The sequence below is a fragment of the Macrotis lagotis genome, chromosome 8 (assembly GCF_037893015.1).
Source record: "Macrotis lagotis isolate mMagLag1 chromosome 8, bilby.v1.9.chrom.fasta, whole genome shotgun sequence".
Taxonomy (NCBI): Eukaryota; Metazoa; Chordata; class Mammalia; order Peramelemorphia; family Peramelidae; genus Macrotis; species Macrotis lagotis.
Window position 1 is genome coordinate 62803884 of NC_133665.1, and position 19112 is coordinate 62822995.

At 35.1% G+C, this 19112-nt stretch overlaps 2 protein-coding genes across 11 annotated transcripts in view; one reads left to right on the forward strand and one right to left on the reverse strand.

The window, feature by feature from the left end:
* The window catches only part of NSMCE1 (NSE1 homolog, SMC5-SMC6 complex component), a 79767-nt gene extending 74452 nt beyond the window's left edge, over positions 1 to 5315 (forward strand). For 4 of the 5 annotated variants that reach the window (XM_074197407.1, XM_074197408.1, XM_074197406.1 and 1 more), the window contains exon 8: positions 1 to 5315. In XM_074197407.1, the coding sequence (XP_074053508.1) occupies positions 1 to 80 (80 nt within the window). In that variant the 3' untranslated portion in view covers positions 81 to 5315. The other variant, XM_074197410.1, reaches the window with a different exon arrangement.
* The window catches only part of KDM8 (lysine demethylase 8), a 27000-nt gene continuing 10789 nt past the window's right edge, over positions 2902 to 19112 (reverse strand). For 4 of the 6 annotated variants that reach the window (XM_074197402.1, XM_074197401.1, XM_074197400.1 and 1 more), the window contains exons 4-8: positions 16062 to 16194; positions 11240 to 11284; positions 6818 to 6967; positions 5345 to 5437; positions 2902 to 5258 (exon numbers count right to left, since the gene is read on the reverse strand). In XM_074197402.1, the coding sequence (XP_074053503.1) occupies positions 5094 to 5258; positions 5345 to 5437; positions 6818 to 6967; positions 11240 to 11284; positions 16062 to 16194 (586 nt within the window). In that variant the 3' untranslated portion in view covers positions 2902 to 5093. The remainder of the gene's footprint in view (positions 5259 to 5344; positions 5438 to 6817; positions 6968 to 11239; positions 11285 to 16061; positions 16195 to 19112) is intronic. The other 2 variants (XM_074197405.1, XM_074197399.1) reach the window with 2 other exon arrangements.

A 19112-nucleotide genomic window follows, 5' to 3' on the forward strand; every position in this document is an offset into this window, starting at 1 on the left:
ATATAGTTTGTCCAGATTCCTATTTGCCAACTACTACCCCAAGAACACCTGGAAGAGTCTCATCTTCAGAAACAAAGTGATGTTGAGTTCAGTACTGTGTCAGAATTTTTCAGCACTGGAGTTAAATATTTAAATATGTTCGAAAGGATAAAAATACTAAATGGTCCTATTTTGAACCACTTAATCCATTTTAATAGTTTTATATTAATTAGCCCTGCTTATTTGTATTGACTTGCTAATAATTGAAGTAAAATAATTTTTAATGAGGTCGTAATTTTGGTATTTTTCTTGGTCTGTGCCCTGGTACTGGTGATAATAGTATTGTTTGATAATTTATAATAGAATGAAATAGGAATTAGTTTTGCTTTTCATAATTTAAATTTAAACTTAAGAAATATATTAGGGTTTAAATAACTATTTGAATTTAATTGAAGGAAAATTGAATTGTTACATTTTAAATCCTTTGTTTTTATTGTTGAGTCAGTGTTCCTTTTCAGTATTTAATAAGCTATCCCTTTTCTCCTGTCCCCTGTTTTTCCTGATGCTATATCAGGCTATAGGTGGTATCAGATAAGACTAAGATTGAAACTTTGGCCAGGGATGAAGCTAGAAGCCAAGTTATGAGAAGTCCTCAAAGGCAGGGTGGAATAGAGAGGTACTTCAGGCCCAGACATCTTAACCTGTAGTTTTTTGATCCCTCTTATTCTGTTTTCCCAGTTCATCTTTCTTACTCTATACTAAGTCTTGACTCCATGGTATGCAATATTTATAATTCATCAGCTATATCTTGTCCATCACCCTTTGGCTGAAGTTAAAAAAAAAGTTGATTTATCCCTCTATGATTTCATCATAATAACCTCAGTGAGGCTTTTGCTGCTACTTGAACTTCATTGCTCTGCTCTTGCTGCCTTCTTATCTTATTGCCTGTTGGAACTATTCCAAATCATTTCCTCATATCTCAAGTTTTTAATCACATTACCAGGGCCCCCACTTTTAATAGCAGAGAATATTGTGTACTACTTCAGTGAGGCTAAACCAATGGAAACCCTCCATTTTCTCTCTCTGCAATTCAAAATTTCTCAACATCACCCATTTTCTTCTTTTTGTCACCTATTTCACAGGAATAGTTCTTTTTAATCCTTATTAGGATGACTTCTTTATCCATGGCACTGTTCCCATCTCTTCTTACCATCTTTGGAAGCTTGCTCCTAAAACCCTCCCCTTCAGCCTCATTGTTTTCTTTTGACTCTTCTCCTTGCTAAGCTATCCTAACAGTTAATATCTTACTTTCATTGTTATGTTTCTTAAAATAAAAAAAAAAAAGTTTTTTCTTTCCAGTGTCTCCATTTCTTTCCCCCACTTGCTCCTCAGTCCTTCACTATATGGCTTCATTTTCTATCATGAATCAGAAACTCCTCTCAAAAGTAAACAGTGACCTTCCTTTTGTCAGTCCCCTGGCCTTTTCCCTGCAATGTTCTGCCTTTTCTCCTCCCTCTTAATATTTCCCTCCTTGGCTAATGTATTCACTCTCACAGTGCCAGATAATGCCTTTTTTTTAAAATCATTTTCTGTTTCTGATATCACGATAGTTATCCCAAGAATGCATTTCCCTTTCTCTCCTAGAGAGTAATCCCTTATGAAGAATAGAATTTTTTTAGAGAGGGGAAAAAACAAAAGTCAGCACAACTGATCAGTATGCTAAAGAAGGTTGAAAATGTGTGCAATGTGTAACATCTGTGAACATTCCACTTCCATGAAAGGGTAATTGGTGGGGTCCCTTCATTTCTCTTCATTTGATCTTTATAATTTTTTTTTTTTAGGTTTTTGCAAGGCAGATGGGGTTAAGTGGCTTGCCCAAGGCCACACAGCTAGGCAATTATTAAGTGTCTGAGACTGGATTTGAACTTGGGTACTTCTGACTCCAGGGCTGCTGCTCTATACATTGGGCCACCTAGCTGTCCCGATCTTTATAATTCTTTCACATTTAATTTTGATTTTTTGGGAGTATGTGGTTGTTCTTTCCATTTATATTGCTGTAATTACTGTACATGTTGTTTTCTTGGCTCTGCTTACTTTATTTTGCCTCTGTTCATATAGATCTCTGTACTCTTCACAATTACTTCTTATAGCAAGCTAATATTCCTTTACATTTTTGTACTGCTATTTATTTAGCCATTTCCCAAGTGATTGGCATCTATAGCTATCACCATAAGTGGTCAGCTATCACTTCTATCCATTGATTGCTAAGTTATGTCTAGCCTTGATCCTTCTAAACTTGCATCTTCATCTATAAAGGACTCTCCTACCTAGGTGTCCAATTAGCATCTCATACTTATAACCAAAACTAAAATAGTCTTTTCCTTAAAACATACATTTGCCAGCTCCACTGGATTTAATTATCTTTTCTTTGCTAATGATTCTCAAAGCTCTCTACCCTGCCCCCGGTTCTCTGCTGCCTTTCAGTCATGTTGAACTAGTTGGCCAGTAGACATCTTAAACGCAATATGTTCAAAATGGAACTCATTATCTTCCTCCCCACCCCCCCCCCTCCCCATACCCTATTTGCTATGGAGAGCCCTTCAGACTTGCAAACCAGTAGTCATTCTGGAGTCTCACTGTCACATCCCTTAACAGAATTTGTTCCCATGGCCTGTCAGTCTCATCTCTGCAATATCTCTCAAACACTCCCTCTGACATGGCCACCACGATATGTAGGCCCTCATCACTTCATGGCTGAACTATTACCACAGCTTGGTAGAAGGTCTGTAAAAGTGTTTTCCCCTTCTAAACCATTCTCCTTTCAGTTAGTAAAGTGATTTTCCTAAAGCACATGTCTGACCATGTTACTCCCCAACTCAAATAAACTCCAGTGATATACCCTATTACTTCCAGAATTGCAGTTTGGCATTAAAACCCCATAATAATCTATCTTCCCCTCCTACTTTTCCAGTCTTCTTACCCCTTACTTTTTGACACTGGCTTTCTGGCTGTTTCACTAACAAGGCTTTCCAGTTCTGGCTGTCCCCCATGCTTGGAATGCTTTCCCTTCTCTGCTCTGACTGTTGACCTCCCTGACCTCCTTTAAGTCCCAACTGACCTCCCTGACTTCCTTTAAGTCCCAATTAAAACCCTGCCATCTACAGGAAGACTTCCTCAGGCCCTTTTAACTACAAGGTCTTCCTTCTGCTAATGATCTTCTATTCTATGTAGAGCTTGCTTTGTATGTATTTGTTTTTATGTTGGCTCTAACATGTTGTCCTCCTGCCGAAGGGACAATCTTCTGCCTCTTTTTGTGTCTCCACTGCTTTGGACAGCATCTGATCCAGAGGGTGCTGAATGTTGGATTGATTTTTTTTCTTACCATCCTACTTTTGTTTGTCCTCCTTGCTTATCCACCTGGTACAGTTCCACCTATAATTGAAAGCAGAACTCTCATCCTGGCTCCTTCAGGAGCCTTTCACCCATCACAGTCTGTTTACTGTTCTCTCTGTACCCTAGACTGTGGCTGATCAGTGATTTTGGTCTCCCTCTGAGCCTATGCAAAGTTCATAAATGTTTGTTGAATTGCATTGCCAGGTAAGGTTGAGAATCCAGAGGTCAGGCAACAAGGAGCTAACTAAAGGGACCAAACTAAACAACGAAGGGAAAAGGAGTCGAGGGCTGGAACCAGACGACAAAAGAGTCAGAAACCCAATAAGAGTTAGAGTTATCTAGATAAGGGATCTGGGTCAGGAGTGTGGGGACCCTACTAAAACAGAGCTTTGGGCTAGGTTGGGGAGTTCAAGTCTGAAACTTTCCCTAATGCTTCTTTCTTAGGGCTAGAGATGGTTTCAGAACATGGGTAGGTGTTAGAACATGTTATAGGGCAAAGGAGGGAATGTTTTTATTTGAAGGGGAAAAAGGCAGGTTTCATGGATGACATGGCATCTAAGATGAGCTTTGGAGCAAAACAGGGATTTCCTAAGTAAAATTGAGGACAGGGTACATTCCAGATGTCAGTTGTGTAGGGGAAGGAGAGGGCAGCCTGCGAAAAAACTGGTCCAGTTTGACAGGAACCTAGTGTATATAAAGGAGAAAAATGTGATGTTTACAACTGGAGCCAGACTGTGGAAAGAGGAGGGAGTTAACTAATTTTTATCTTTTCAGTGAAGTCTGCGTGATGTGAAGAATATAAACTCAATCCAGATGACTACCAGTCAGTATATTTCTCCATTAAATACTATATCTAAATATTTGCTGTGTGGAGTTGGTTAATGGATGAACAACAAAACAATGACTTTTATTCAAATCGACAGAACTCAAACTTTGAAACCTCATTCTAAGAAAATGCTTGGTAATCGAGCCATAAACTCAATATTCTGGATTTCTGACAATACTGGATATTTACTGGTATCTGAAGATTTCATTTTCAATATTTTTCTGGCTGCTGGAAACACCTGCTTGAGGGAAAATAGTTATGGGAGGTATTCATGTTTGAAATATTTTAATGATATTTTCCTTGTAATTTTGAACTTTAAAAAAAAATCACCTCACATCATTACAAAAGTGCATATTTATTTCAACTCTAGCTGAGAGCACAAACAAAATCTGCCAAATTGGGACAGAAGTGATCACAAAAGATCAGTTGCATATAGCAGCTACAGCCAAATAGTCTGTCTCTGAGTTGGGGGGGGGGGAGCATACATTCAACCATGTTCCTTTTGAATTACATTCTGCCTTGATGAATTCAGCCTATCCCTCTTGAATATTAGATACATATGATGATGTCATTAGTGAAAATTTAGATAAATATTGTCTATCATGTTAAATATAAAGAGAATCAATTTTGATATTCACTAATCTGTTATTGTGGGACACTATTTTTATAAATTTTTTTTTTATAAATTTCAAACAATTTGTGATACTCAAAACGGATGAAGTGCCTTTTCTTCCAATTCCAGTTTGGGATTTGCTACACACAAAGATAGGAAAAAGCTTCTAAATATTATTAAAAAATACAAATTTATTGATCTTAGATTATATTATCATTTTCCCTTCACAAAAGACTACGCGTTTGAGTTAAAGGTTTTTTTAATTCCTCTTTTAAATAATGGTTATGACCACCAGAAACTGACAGAGAAGCTGATATCCAGAGCTCGCACATAGTGCCAATACTTAACTGGAATAAAAAGAATTTGCCCAGGATTCAAAATACATGACTGATATGAGGCCTTAGTAAATTCAGGAAATTTAATTAGATTGGGATTTTCCACATCCACCTAAAAAAACAAAACAAACAGTTAGCTGTGCTATGATTATTGAAAGTAAAATGACAACATCTAAAACTACACCATAAAAATTTCACCTGGCTTGTATTGTGAAGGAGTTGTGTTTCATGTGGATATAAAGACTCTGATTCTTGTGGAGAGTACAGTTGGATGTATTTTCTTCCAAGTACCTGAAAAGAGAGTCTTCATCTGTCAGTTGGTATTTTAGTTGTATAAAGAATTCAATTTTAAGGTAATTAATATGCAATTTGTGTAATGACCAAGCAGTAGAAATACCGTTTATTCCCAAAGTCTCAATGAAATGTTAAAACTATTAAGGCTTTGGAGACACTCTGTATATCAATATGAACATGTAAAAATGAATTTAGCAGGACTTTTGCTAATTTGGTACTATAATTAACATATTATGATAAAGAGACCCCCTTTGGACTTTGCTGGGTTAGGGAAAGTCAGAAAGGTCAATGTCTAGTGTCCCTGAAACAAAGAACTATGTTTTTACAAGTTCCAGTTAAATGCTTTAAACAAGAATGAAAATTAAATGGTGGGCAGTCACAATCAACTTTAAGTCTAATGAATACTATGGACCTGACACTGTAGATTAAAAAGGCATATAATATAATACTAATGAGTTGTCTTTTTAAAAATTTCAAAAGTCACTGGCACTGATTTAACTCATTACATTGTACATTTGAAATAAAATCCAAGAGATTATGGGATTAGAGAAAAAGTGAATTCATTCAAATTGGTAAAATGTACTTTATCATGAATCTTAGTTATAATTTAATTATATTCTCTATCTAGAGAACAATATGAAACAAGGCATTAAATTAATATAACTAATTCTATGAGAGTAAATGACATTTGAACATAGCATGTCTTCTATTACCATTAAAGAGTGACAGCTACCTTAATATTTTCTAATAAAAATATTACCTCAACAAAAAACTTAAGTGCTTCTATTTTGTATACTGTACTACGCTAGGTACAGATTTAATGCACAAATAACTGACATAGTCTTTGCCTGCAGGAAATTTACAGTCTAGTAGAATATAATCTGGTAGATGCACTTAGTGAGGGTCACAATTTTATTTGTTCTTGCCTGAGAATTTTTTTTACTTAAAATATATAGAATAGGACATGTGATCTTTCCAACTCACATGGTTTATTAATAAACCAGTTATTGCTAAATGAGTAAATTATTCCTTAGTCACCTAAGAAGGAACATTTCTTTTAGGCCACTTAGGAAAATGTAACCTATTGACTTATAAGAATTAATTTAACTACAAAGTATTTAAATTACAGGAGAGTAAATAATGAACAGAATTGGCCAATATGTGACTGAGACTCCAGGAATAGACACTATATTATAATAGATAACCCAGATTCTAATAGAGAATTCTGTGAATGGTATGGGTCCCCAAAACAGATACATATAATTATCATGGCTGTCAAATATCTGTACAGATCCCATGAAAATAAAGATCCTTTTGCATTCAATTTAAATTCTTTAAAATGTTTATTTGATGATGATAGTGATGACAGGGACAAACCTGGACTAAAAAATTCTGCTGTGGATCTTGGTGAAGAGGAGAGATAGTTCCTGCTGGACCAAACCAGGCATTTATAGTTATGTCTTCTTCTTCGCCATTACCTAGACAGCAGTAATCTGGTATACAAATATCTTGCTTCAGTTCTGGAATCTGTCCCAGGCAAACCCATTACAGAAAGATTATACTCAGGTGCTACATGTTAAAGACAAAAGTCAGTTCCAATTATGAAAATTTAAAACAAAATTAGGTGATTTAAGATTAAAGGTTTTGCAAGTAATAGCTTACCCATCTCAGGCTTTACAAAAATATTTTTCAACAGGTTAACTTATAATCAAAATAACCATAAATGTGGCATGTAGGTGAATTAATACACACTTAAGATTTTCATTATCTTAATTTTGTTTTATTTTCATAGCCAGACTGTACATTAACATGAAACTTTGCATTTAATTTCCTAGGTTTATGGTTATAAAAGAGATTTTTCTTTTAGGTACAAAACCAAAGCTTCCATAAAATTTTCATTACGTTAGGAGATATTTCATTAGCCCCACAGGGAATCTTGGATGTTGACCTTTAACAAATATGCTCAATTTTTAAACAAGTGGAATTTATACTAATTTTCAGCCATTTCCTAATCTGATTATCTGAAAACCATAATTAACTGACAACAGTAATAACTGCTTTCTTGCCCATCTCACCCTCTGCTTTATTATCATAAAAGAACTTGAAGACATGAAATGGGGTCACTGAGGAAACCAAGTATGTTGTTTTACTTCCATATTTTCTGAGTATAATAAATATATTCAGGTACTTCTCTAGTCTGGGTAATAGACCCCAACAGAGAGAGAGTGTGTGTGTGTGTGTGTGTATGCATATTATATATACATATATATATATATATATGTATATGTATATTCAGATTTACACTTAGATTTCTGCATAAAACTAAACATTTTCTCCTTATGTTAAAACTAAAAATTAGTTTAAAAAAAAAACTGGAAAAAAGAAACAATTCTCCAAAAGCATCACATAACTAAAAAACATCAAAAAGTACTTAGATGGTAAGTGAAATTTCACTAATTAGGTTTGTTTTCCAGCATTCCTCATCACATAAGTGTCAGAAATGATTTAGCCTTTAACATATATTAGTGGTTTATATAAAAGTACGAGAGAAACTTGCCAATGACTGGCAATATTAAAACTAAAAGCTGCAGAATTTTTGGCAGTCTAAATTAGTAGGGAGGATTTCCTCAGCAGGAGTTCCATAACAAATCAATTTAAAAGTATGAACCAAAAACAAAAATGTAAGAGAAGACAACTGATGTTACTTTTCAATTGCTTGTTAATACATGATCCATTATATTAGAAATCTTGACTGGTCTTGTGGGTAATTAAGGATAATAGTACCTAATAAATGCTTATTATAATAATAGTTCAATTGAACTATTATAATAAGCATTTATTAGGTACTTAGGTTCCTGGAACTATGCTAAATGCTGATGATATAAAAAGTAGAAGGTTTCATTAAAGAATTTACATTCTAATAGCTAATCAGAATCACAATAAAAGCTAACATAGAGTTTTTACATATATAATATCATTTGATTGCAGTAGGGAAGACAACCATGCACATTAAATAGATATAAAGACAAATTCCCTGAGTTAGTGAAGTTGAGGGGTCTCTTAGTGAATTAGTGAAGTTGAGGCAAAGGTCTTTTATTGGTGACATGATTTCAATCTTATAGTATGTCAGATTCTGAGTAGAGGTAAAGAAGGAAGTTATCCTTGGGAACAGCTAACACAAAGGCAGAGATAGGAGATGGAGCTCATGTATGAGGAACAGCAAGTGGGCCATTATGATTGGATGTCCATGGTTGCCCCCAACACCTCCTGTTACAGGAGGCCAGAGCAGAGCTGTTTTCCTCTGACTCTGTCCAGCCTGCACTGCTGACTCACCTTTGGGGGACTTTCTCTGCTATGCTTCCTTCTTTTCTCCTAACCCCCATTCAGTTCCCTTTTCAGAACTGTCTTCTCTCATGAGAATGTAAGCTCTTTGAGGACAGGGACTAGATTTCTGCTACTTTGTTTGTGTTTCTATTGCTTAGCACAGGAACTGCTTGCCTGAATATATTGATATGGAAAGGAGTAATTTGTAGAAAAATTAGAAAGACAGGAAGGGGCCAGGTGGTGGCACGCCTTAAATACCTAAAAAGGGAAAGAAGAATTTCTATTCTATGTTAGTGGTAGTAATGACCATTGGAATTTGTTGAGTGAGAAGGATCAAAGTTGTACCTGTGATTTTAGATGTAATTTTGACAGCTGCAGAAGATGGATTGGAATTGCCTCACATAGTGACCAATTAGGTTTAAAAATTGTCACAGGCTAAATGTGACAAAGGCCTGACTTGTGTGACTAGAGAGAAGGGGATATATATATATATATATATATGGGAAATGTAGAGAGAAAAAACAAACAACATGATTTGACAAATGATTGGAAATAAGGGAGAGTAGGGGCAGTTAGGTGGCGCAGTGGATAGAGAACACTGGCCCTGGAGTCAGGAGTACCTGAGTTCAAATCCGACCTCAGACACTTAATAATTACCTAGTTGTGTGGCCTTGGGCAAGCTACTTAACCCCATTTGCCTTGCAAAATCCTTAAATAAAAAAATAAATAAGGGAGAATAAGGAATCAAGAATGACACTGAGGTTTTGACCACGGTGAATGGAAGGATATGGTACTTTTGATAGTAAAAGGCAAATATGTAGAAGTATGTTAGTCACTCACTATTTATTAGCAGCCATCTTTGTCCTGGACTCTGCTAAGTACCAGGCATACAAAGAAAGGCAAAAACCTGCCCCAGTTCTTGAGGGGCTCACAGGCTAATGAAAAGAGGGTCAATTTGTGAGGGAAGAGAACAAGTTCTGTTTTGCACATGCTGAGTTTGAAGATATTTAGGGGACATTAATCAAAATGCTAATTTTCTGATAAAGTCTAAAGTGATCTTGAGAGTAGGCAAAGCTAATGATATTAGTGCAGAGTACATTTACAAAGGAAGGAGAGTTAGGGAATGAACATTTATATTTATATTCTAGTTGCTGCTTCTTTGTAAAGAGATTTTTAAAGCCTATGGTACCATGGAAACAGCACTATAAATACAGACAAAAATCAAGTCAGGTCCTGGATTCTGCAACTTATTTATTGAAAAGAAATTTGTGAAATATTTTTGAGCTTCATTTTATGTATAAAATGGGATTAATACTTTTCTACTATATTATAGGACTGTTACTAGGGAAATGCTTTGTAAACTGTAAACCACTATGTAAAAGTGAATTCATTACTAATGTTTAAATAAGGTGGGGATGAAGGACAAATATTTACTGGCTGTACAGCTCATCTCTCATGATGTAAAAAACAGGAATAATGCAGTATTTGCTCTGCACAGCCCCTTACAGAGTTGCTATGAGAATCAAATTAAAGAATGTACAGAATGCAATTTGTAAACCTTAAAAGTATTATCTTGTGTCAGCTATTCTTCCTAGTAGAATGTAAACTTCCCAAGGGCAGGAAATATCTCAGAATTATGTGAATTTTTCATATGTAGGAATATATAGCTATATATTATTTATATAAAACTATAGATATCATTTATCTTGATATTCCCAGGGTCAAGCACCTAACAGTATCTAGCACATAGTAAGTATGTGCACTTAAGAAATATTGAACTGAACTGGTAAGGGAACAAATTCTGGGCTACCTGTGTGACCTTTGGCAAATTTTTAACTTCTTTGGCTTGAGACTTAGAATCTTTCTCTGCACTCTGTTTTAGGTTGATTCCTTTTGACAACAGATTTCAAATGTGTGTCCAAAAGGGCATCTGCTACTGTAGCATTTAAAGTCCAGATTCATTCACGTTTAATTCCATGCTCTGGCCTGAATCTAGCTATGGTTCAGATTCCTATTATTTCTTCTATCATATGGTTCTACTCAGTGCTCAGGAACACATCTTTCATATGTCTGTTGCTATATATTTTTTTCTTTTGCACACTTCTGTTCACTGGGAATGTCCTTCCTTCTCCTATCTTTTTGAACCTAATTATCCTTCAAGACTTAGCTCATGTCATCCCTACCTATCCTACAGTGATCCTTTTCTCTCAATGGTACTGGCCTGTACCACCCATTTGGCACTTACCATGTTTATTATTATTATTATTATTATTATTGCTTTTTAAAAATCAGACCTGTGATTTTATTGTGTACCCTGAGGGGGAAACTTCTTTTAAAAACACAGTTCATTAACTGCTTTGCAATTTAGAGAGTGAGTTATTCACTGAGATTCAATTATTTGTCTAGGGCCCCAAACCAGTTAAGTTTCAGTCAAGACTTGAACCCAGAAAGAGAAAATGTAATCCATATACTTACCTGATCAAATAGTTGGTGCTGAGCAAGGTATCCAATGTCATCCTGCTATTTTGATGGAGGAAGATCAAAGAGAGGATTGTGACATATAGGAATCAGTTTGACTAATATATATATATATATATATATATATATATATATATATATACATATATATATGATCACTTTGTGATTAAGCTATTATTTAAAAAACTATCAATTTGCTACAAAAACTATAATTTACTATGGGAATTAATGTCCTTTACATGGGGACATTACAGCATAGATAGGGTAACTCCTTAATAGAGTGAAACTGATGGTACTGTTTGCTTTCTAATCAACAGCTGCCATTCTTCAATCAGTACATTATATAAATGGATTTTTCATTCTACTCTAGGAAAATTCATTACTTTTAATAAAAGTACTCACACTTACATCCATATCCCATGCTTAATATCAACGAATATAACCATGTTCACCCACAATATGCCTCTTTGTGATACGATCAGAGACAGAATTATAAATTTTGGACCATGGTTGAGCCTAATGATTCTGATATTTTTATGACTAAAGTTAGTGATTTTAAGTGAATTTTCATTTTCTGCACTGTTATTTTAAATTAGCATTCATGAGATCTAAAATTTGTAAAAAGAATTCATGTTTACATTTAAATATCATTTTGAAGTTTACAGTGAATTTTTTCTTACACCAAGAAGTCTATAATTTTGGCTTATTCACATTTTAGAGAAATGGAAACTGATATTTAGGTTAAATGCCTCCTCCAAGATCATGTTGTAGTTAGTATCAGAACTAGGTGACAGAGTAGATAGAGCACTGGGCTTGGAATCAGGAAGAATAATCTTCATGAGTTCAAATCTAGACTAGACACTTACTATCTGGCAAGTCACTTAACTCTGTTTGCCTCAGTTCCTCATCTGTAAAACAGTCTGGAGAAGAAAATGTCAAACTACTACAATACCCTTACCTTGAAAACCCTAAATAGAGTTTCAAAGAGCCAAATAATGACTGAAACAACTCAACAACAATACAACAAATGTAACATGATGGTGACTTGGAGTTAATGGTCCTGTTTGGATAAAACTAAGATAAACATTATAGAATATATCCTCAGAAGTTCTACTTGGATGCCTCATTATGGTGATGATAATGATGGCTTTGGGTTCTTTAGGTTTGTTGTTGTTGTTTTTGCAAGGCAAGTGGGTTTAAGTGGCTTGCCCAAGGCCACACAGCTAGGTAATTATTAAGTGTCTGAGGCGAGATTTGAACCCAGGTACTCCTGACTCAAGGGCTGGTGCTCCATCTACTGCACCACCTAGCCACCCTGGCTTTGGGTTCTTGAATAGCAATGCTAGTAGAGTGCAAATCTGATAAATTTTACCAAGTTGGAGAGGAGTTCAGTGGTCCATTCAGTGTAGCCAGATAAGAATCCTTTCTATGACATACCCAAAAGGTTATCCAGCTTTATTTGTTTGAAGTCTTCCAGTAAAAGGGAATTAACTACTTCCCAAGGATTCCAAGGGGAATTTACTACTTTCCATTATACTTTTGAATACCTGTATTTGGAAGTTTTCCCCTTATGTCATGTCTAAATTTGTTTCTTTGCAACATCAAACCCATTGACCCTAGTTCTACCCTTAGGGAGGCTAACAAAAATAATCTAATTTTACCACATATGATAGCATTTTAATGACATGAAGACAGTTGTCATGTTTCTCTGAAGTCATCTTTCTAGGATAAAATTTTCCAGTTATTTCATAGATCTAATACAACATTTTCTCAAAGCTGTCTCTGCAATGTTCCAGAGTTTAATAAATTAAAAGACAATGTCTCCTACATACAAGACTATCTGGAAGACCCTTACTATCTATAGGAATTCCTTCTCAATTTGGATTCTATTTTGGATTGAATACCTTTGGCAAGTTTCCAGTTTCTTGTTTTATGCCATGCTTTATATTAACAATCAGAAATTGCCAAAGCTATTTGTTATATATTTTAACACATCTTGCATAATTCTGACATGTACATGCATGGTTTTACATATTGTTGGAAGAATGCTTTTAAAGTACTACTTTACTCACCTGAATAAAAATTTTTACTTGTAATCAACCAACTTAAGTACATTAAGCTTATCTAAATATTTCAATTAATTGTATAATGTTCTAGAATACTGCTTGTGAAAGTCCATCTTTTCTTTTCAATTATCTTCGACAAGTAGCCTCTCAATGCGTATTTAGATTATTCTCATTAACCCTTTTGATAGAGGGTATACAGATAAGGAATTATTGATTTCCTCCTGGTAGCATTCTTTTTAGTTTTTGCTGGTGGGGGATCATTAATAATTTGGACTGAGATATTTTCCCCTCCATACTTTTGGCAGCTTCCCCTTCCTCCTGCAGATAGCCTGAGAACTTTTCTTTTAAGAAAACTTTTTTTTTCTTTTAAGACATCAAAACATAACAGAATCATTCCCAGATCTTCTGCATAATTAGATTCCCTCTATAACTCATCTTTATCATTTCCCTATATAAGAATGTAAACAGTTATCCTTGTTTAGTCCCTAATTATTGCTTATTCATGTTTACCTTTTGCTGCTTCTCTTTACTCCTGTTTATAGTTTGAACTTTATATTCAGACTTTTTATTTCAACTTTCCTACTTAGCTCTGGTCTTTTCATTAAAAATGTTTAGAAATCCTCTATTTCTTTAAAGATCCATTTTTTTCTCCCTGTAAGATTATAGTGATTCTTGGTTATAAGCTTTCTGAAATAATCATATTTCAACCTCTTCCCTCTTTTGAGGGGGTGGCTGATAAATCTTATATGTGGTTCCTTCTTTCTGATTGTTTGCAATATATTTTTCCTCCCCTGAGAGTTCTAAATTTTGGCTATAATAATCCTGGGAGTTTTAATTTGGGAATTTCTTTGAGAAGATGATCATTTGATTCTTTTAATTTCTACTTTGTCCTCTACTTCTAAGATATTTGTTAGAGTTTTCTTTTATGATTTCTTGAAATATGATGTCTAGGTGTTTTTTTTTTTTTATTGTTCATGGCTTTCAGGTAGTCCATTAATTCTTTCAAGGTATCTTTCTTTGATCTGATTTCCAAGTCTGTTGTTCCTCCTATAAAATATTTTTCAGTTTCTTTTTTTAGGTTTTTGATTTTCTTCAGGGAGCTCTTGTACCTCCTGGGATTATAGCCACACAAATTATGGTTCTGGAATGTATTTATTGCTCAGTACACAGCTACAGTTAACGCTCAAAGACTTCTTTTCTCTGTTCTGGATCCATGCCCTGGATAGTAGATAATAGTACTGCCAGATGATACTCATGCCTGCAGTCAGTGCTAGTAGTTCAGGGCCCCTGGCACCTCTTCTTGTCCTGGTGTCTTGTTTGATTTGATTTCAGATAATCCTTGTGTGCTGGAAGACTCCATGCTATGCATGCTCCTGGCCAGACCCCATCCTCAGTGTTTAAAACCTCATCAGGATTGTGTTCCTAAGCCATCCTGGGCTGGAAGTGATTCCATTCTGGCCTTCCCAATTAGAATGTGGTCTGTGAGGAAAAAGGCTCAACTGCTTCCTTTTACTCTGACAACTGTCAAATTGACTCTGCCTCAAGGAGCTTATGTTTTCATAAGAGACATTTATGAATCAGAAAATACAAGAGAAACATAAAGTAAATGGAAGTTAACCTCAGAGGGAATGGCACGAGCTTAAGCTGGTCTCCCCATATAAAGATAACTAATTCACAACTGTAGTAAGCTATTTCCTTCCAATTAAAATATAACCAGTTTATTTTATGTATATGGTATTTATTCAATGCTCACCACATCCAACATCTTTCAATTCTTTTCTCAAAGAAGTATGTGCATGTGAGACTTCTGTGTAGGATACAAATTTTTCATCCCTCTCATTCTTCATTCCTGAAATCATTATTTTCTCCCATATTTTTCAACACCTGTCCAATGAAGTCACTGAGTATGAAAGTATAATGTTGATTTAATCTGAAGGTCATATTTTTTCTAGACTTTTTTCTATCTGTTCATCTGAAATAGTGACATATAATATAATTATTTTCATAGTGATCTTTTTGCAAATAATTCTCATGAGCATATAAAATAACCAAATATTCTATGAAATATCATTTACTGCTTTTGGACACAGAAATGAAAACTCAACAAGCTCATTTATTTGCCTCTTGAAGGAGAACCTGTGAGCCATCCCTTCATCCTACTGTCTTCAGGTTTGTTTTTTTAATAATGAGAGTGCAATGATTCCCTGGACAGGTATTTCACATTTAGACTAACTAAAGCTAAGTTAATGTTTATAAATGGCCTAAAAATTATGATTCTTCGTATCCTTTGCTGCCTTTGATTTTACTCTGCCACTATTAGTGTAGAAACAGAGAGGCATGGGATTGAAGGCCATTTTGTATTTTCACTTATAGATTACAAGGGCCAATGATCCTCTCCATATTAAGCTATGCTTGTCTCTTGAAGATAGTCTATTTCAAGGATTGTACTCAAAAATTTTCTAACATAACCTGACACAGCTTGTGCTCTATTGGCATTGCCTTTCAGAATCAGGGTCAATTTATTGCCACAGTGAAGTAAGAGTAGGAATTTTTGGAGAAAATAGGTCCTAAAACTTCCAGTTTCTATATCCTTGGATGTCTGATTTTTTACCTCTAGGTCTACTACAACCATGAAATAGCCTGTGGGACTTAGAGCCCTATTCCCATATGTGACTTTAAATTTCAGTGCATGAAAACCTTCATTAAAAAAATTAATTTCTTTTCACAAGCATTAGAGAAAAACAAAGACAGACCTTATTCATAATATATTTGCTGATAAATTCATTGACAGTCATGAGGCTTTGAGACCATTCTTCATCAGTGTACTTGGACCCTACTTCCACAGGGACAGTACGGAAGCCAGCTATTTCTTGAATATACTCCAAACTATTAGAAAGAAACACATATAATATAATGAGTTTGGGGTTTGTTTCTAAAAATCTTTGAGCCAGCAAAAATTTTCATCAGCCTAACAAATTTCCCTATCAATCCTTTTCCAATGCTATAGTATTCCCCCAACAAAAATATCAATGAAACTATAAGACAAATCAAGAGGCTAAATTTATTCATCTTTCTTTAAACCTGCTACATAATTTCCACCAGGACCAATTCAATTTCCCTTAGATCCTGGGTATGTAAATATTTGTACAGTTTTGTTCAATTTCCTGGCCACTTCCCTTGTCAAGTTCTGTCTTTATAGATGAGATTGGGGAAATGTAAACTCAAGGTACAAATACAGCAATGGTTATTATGATAACTGAGACCTTTATTAGTCTATGGAAATTTGTATCATCTTTGATTCAAGGACATTAACTCTCCAAACTAATATTATTGTTTCTCTGATCTCAGAATACCTTACTTCTTGAGCTGTGTTTAATATTTTAGCTGCCACAGAATTTTTATTATCTTTTTTCATCTTTACTAAGTGTCATTTCCAGATGTCCTTAACCTACACTGACACATTCTTTGCTGAAGTACTAGATTATTTATTCCCTATAGCAATGTGAGACAGTGAGGTTGTACAGTGGAGAGAGCACTGGACTTGGAATCAGGAAGAATCATCTTTTTGAGTTTAAATCCAGCCTTAGGCATTTAATTTGCTCTGTAACTCTGGGCAAACTATTATCCCTGCTTGCCTCAGTTTCCTCTTTAAAATGAACTAGAGAAGGAAAGGCATGCCTTTCCAGTCTTTTTGCCAAGAAAAATCCAAAGAGGGGTCACAGAGAGTTGGACATGACTGAAAATAATTGAACAGCAATAGCTATATTATTAGGTATCTTGAATTCCTACAGCAGTAACAGTGCTAACTTCTTATATGACAATGAAACTTTTTAGACTTTAGTTCCTCCTCAGTGTATATTTGCTTTTTTAACTACTAGTTCTCTGAAGGTGCTTAATTCACCCTTTTCTAGAGCAACCCAATATGATGATTATTCATAATGTTATGAATCAGTTCCTTTAAAAGTTATCATTTGGAAATCTGCAGGTACCTATGCTGAGAATTAACACTTGACACCTGGGCTTAGAGGGGAGAAATGTACAGGAGGAGTCTCTATGTGACAAACAGACACCTGAAAATTCATTTTTTAAAAAAGTAGCAACTTATTAACAAATTTGTCTTAGTTTTATACAGATATTCCTTTAATGAAAGTCTTGTTAAAGCTTTGAATCATGCCACATTTTTTTGTTTACTTCATGCTTTCTGAAAATAAAGTTGCAGACAGTAGTTGTCAGGAAGAAATGAGTGGAAATAGTGAATGATTTCAGGGCATATTACTATGCAGTTTTATTCTATTTATATTAAAACAACAAGATTGACCATGAAGATACAAGTTTTGCTCTCACTCTTCTAAAACATTTAGTAATGGGAAAATCATTGCATCATGCTGTGCTTCAGTTTCCTTGCTCCTAAGAAAAGGATCATATTATAATTTGGAGTGCTATTTCTTTTAGTCTTATATTTACAAGCTGTTCACTTCAGTCACTTTCTCTGAATATGCCCTGCTCATGTTTATGATTGAATTATCTTCACTTTATTTAAGTCTCTAACTTTCCTTCAAAGACCACCTCAAATATGACTTCATAAAGCTCTTTCCTGACCTCTAGAGTTGTGGTTGCTCTTCAGTTCTCTAAATTTTCTGTTATACTTATTGTCTCTACCATTTATTTGGCATATGTATCATAGAATTTTATTCCTCAATTTTATTTACTCAATTCAATCAATTTTTTTATTTGTGCCTACTATGTGCTAGAGAATCATGTACAAAAATAAAAAATAACAGTCTCTGCTCTTGAGGGTTTACAATCTTATAAGCTCATAATTATCTTACACTTCTTACCATATCTTTTACCTCTCTGAATTCCCATTGTCAGTGTGTTTCCATGATATATCTGACATGTCTTATAACGCCTTCTTCTCCTTGTCTCCCCTCCAGCTTAGGTCTCAGCCAAACTGTGCCCTTTCAAAGTTATACCTGTCACTATGCCATTGTGTGATCCCCACCCATCCAGTACATTCTAGTGGCCTCTTACTGCATCCAGAGGCAAATACCAAATGATCTATTTGACATCCAAAGTCCTTCAGAACCTAGCTTTCATTATGCCTTTCCAGTTTTTAATGCCTTACTCACTTTTAGGTACTCTTTGATCCAGGAATAGACTAGCCTCCTGGTTGTTTGGCAGATCTAGAATGCTTTTTCCTCAATACTGACTTCTTTAAATTTCAATTAAAATCCAACTTCTACAGGAAACCTTCCTCTTAATTCATCCCCTATTTGAGTTCTTTCCTATTTATCCAGTAGGGGCAGCTAGGTGGCACAAAGGACAGAGCACTGGTGATAGAGCACTAGCCTTGGAGTCAGGAGGACAGGAGTTCAAGTCCAGCCCCACCACTTGCTACTTACTTGCTGTGTGACCTTGGGCAAATCACTTAACTCTGATTACCTGGCATCTAGGACCATCTTCAGTTGTTCTAATTCATATCTGGCCACTGGACCCAGATGGCTTTGGAAGAGAAAGTGAGGCTGGTGGTGACTTAGCACAGCATCTCCTCACTCAAATCCAATTCATGTGCTTGTCATGTTATCATCTCTCTGATAGCATGCTCTTCTTTGAGAATAAAGGACAAATATCATTTATCTGGTATACATCTCATTTTGTCCATATTGTTTTATATGTTGTTTCCCCATTTGGGATGTAGCTCCTTGAGGGCAGGAACTTTCTTTCATCTCTTTCTATATCCCCAGAGCTTAGCACAATGCCTGGCCAAAGTAGGTACTTAATAATGTTGATTGACTGTTTTTTTC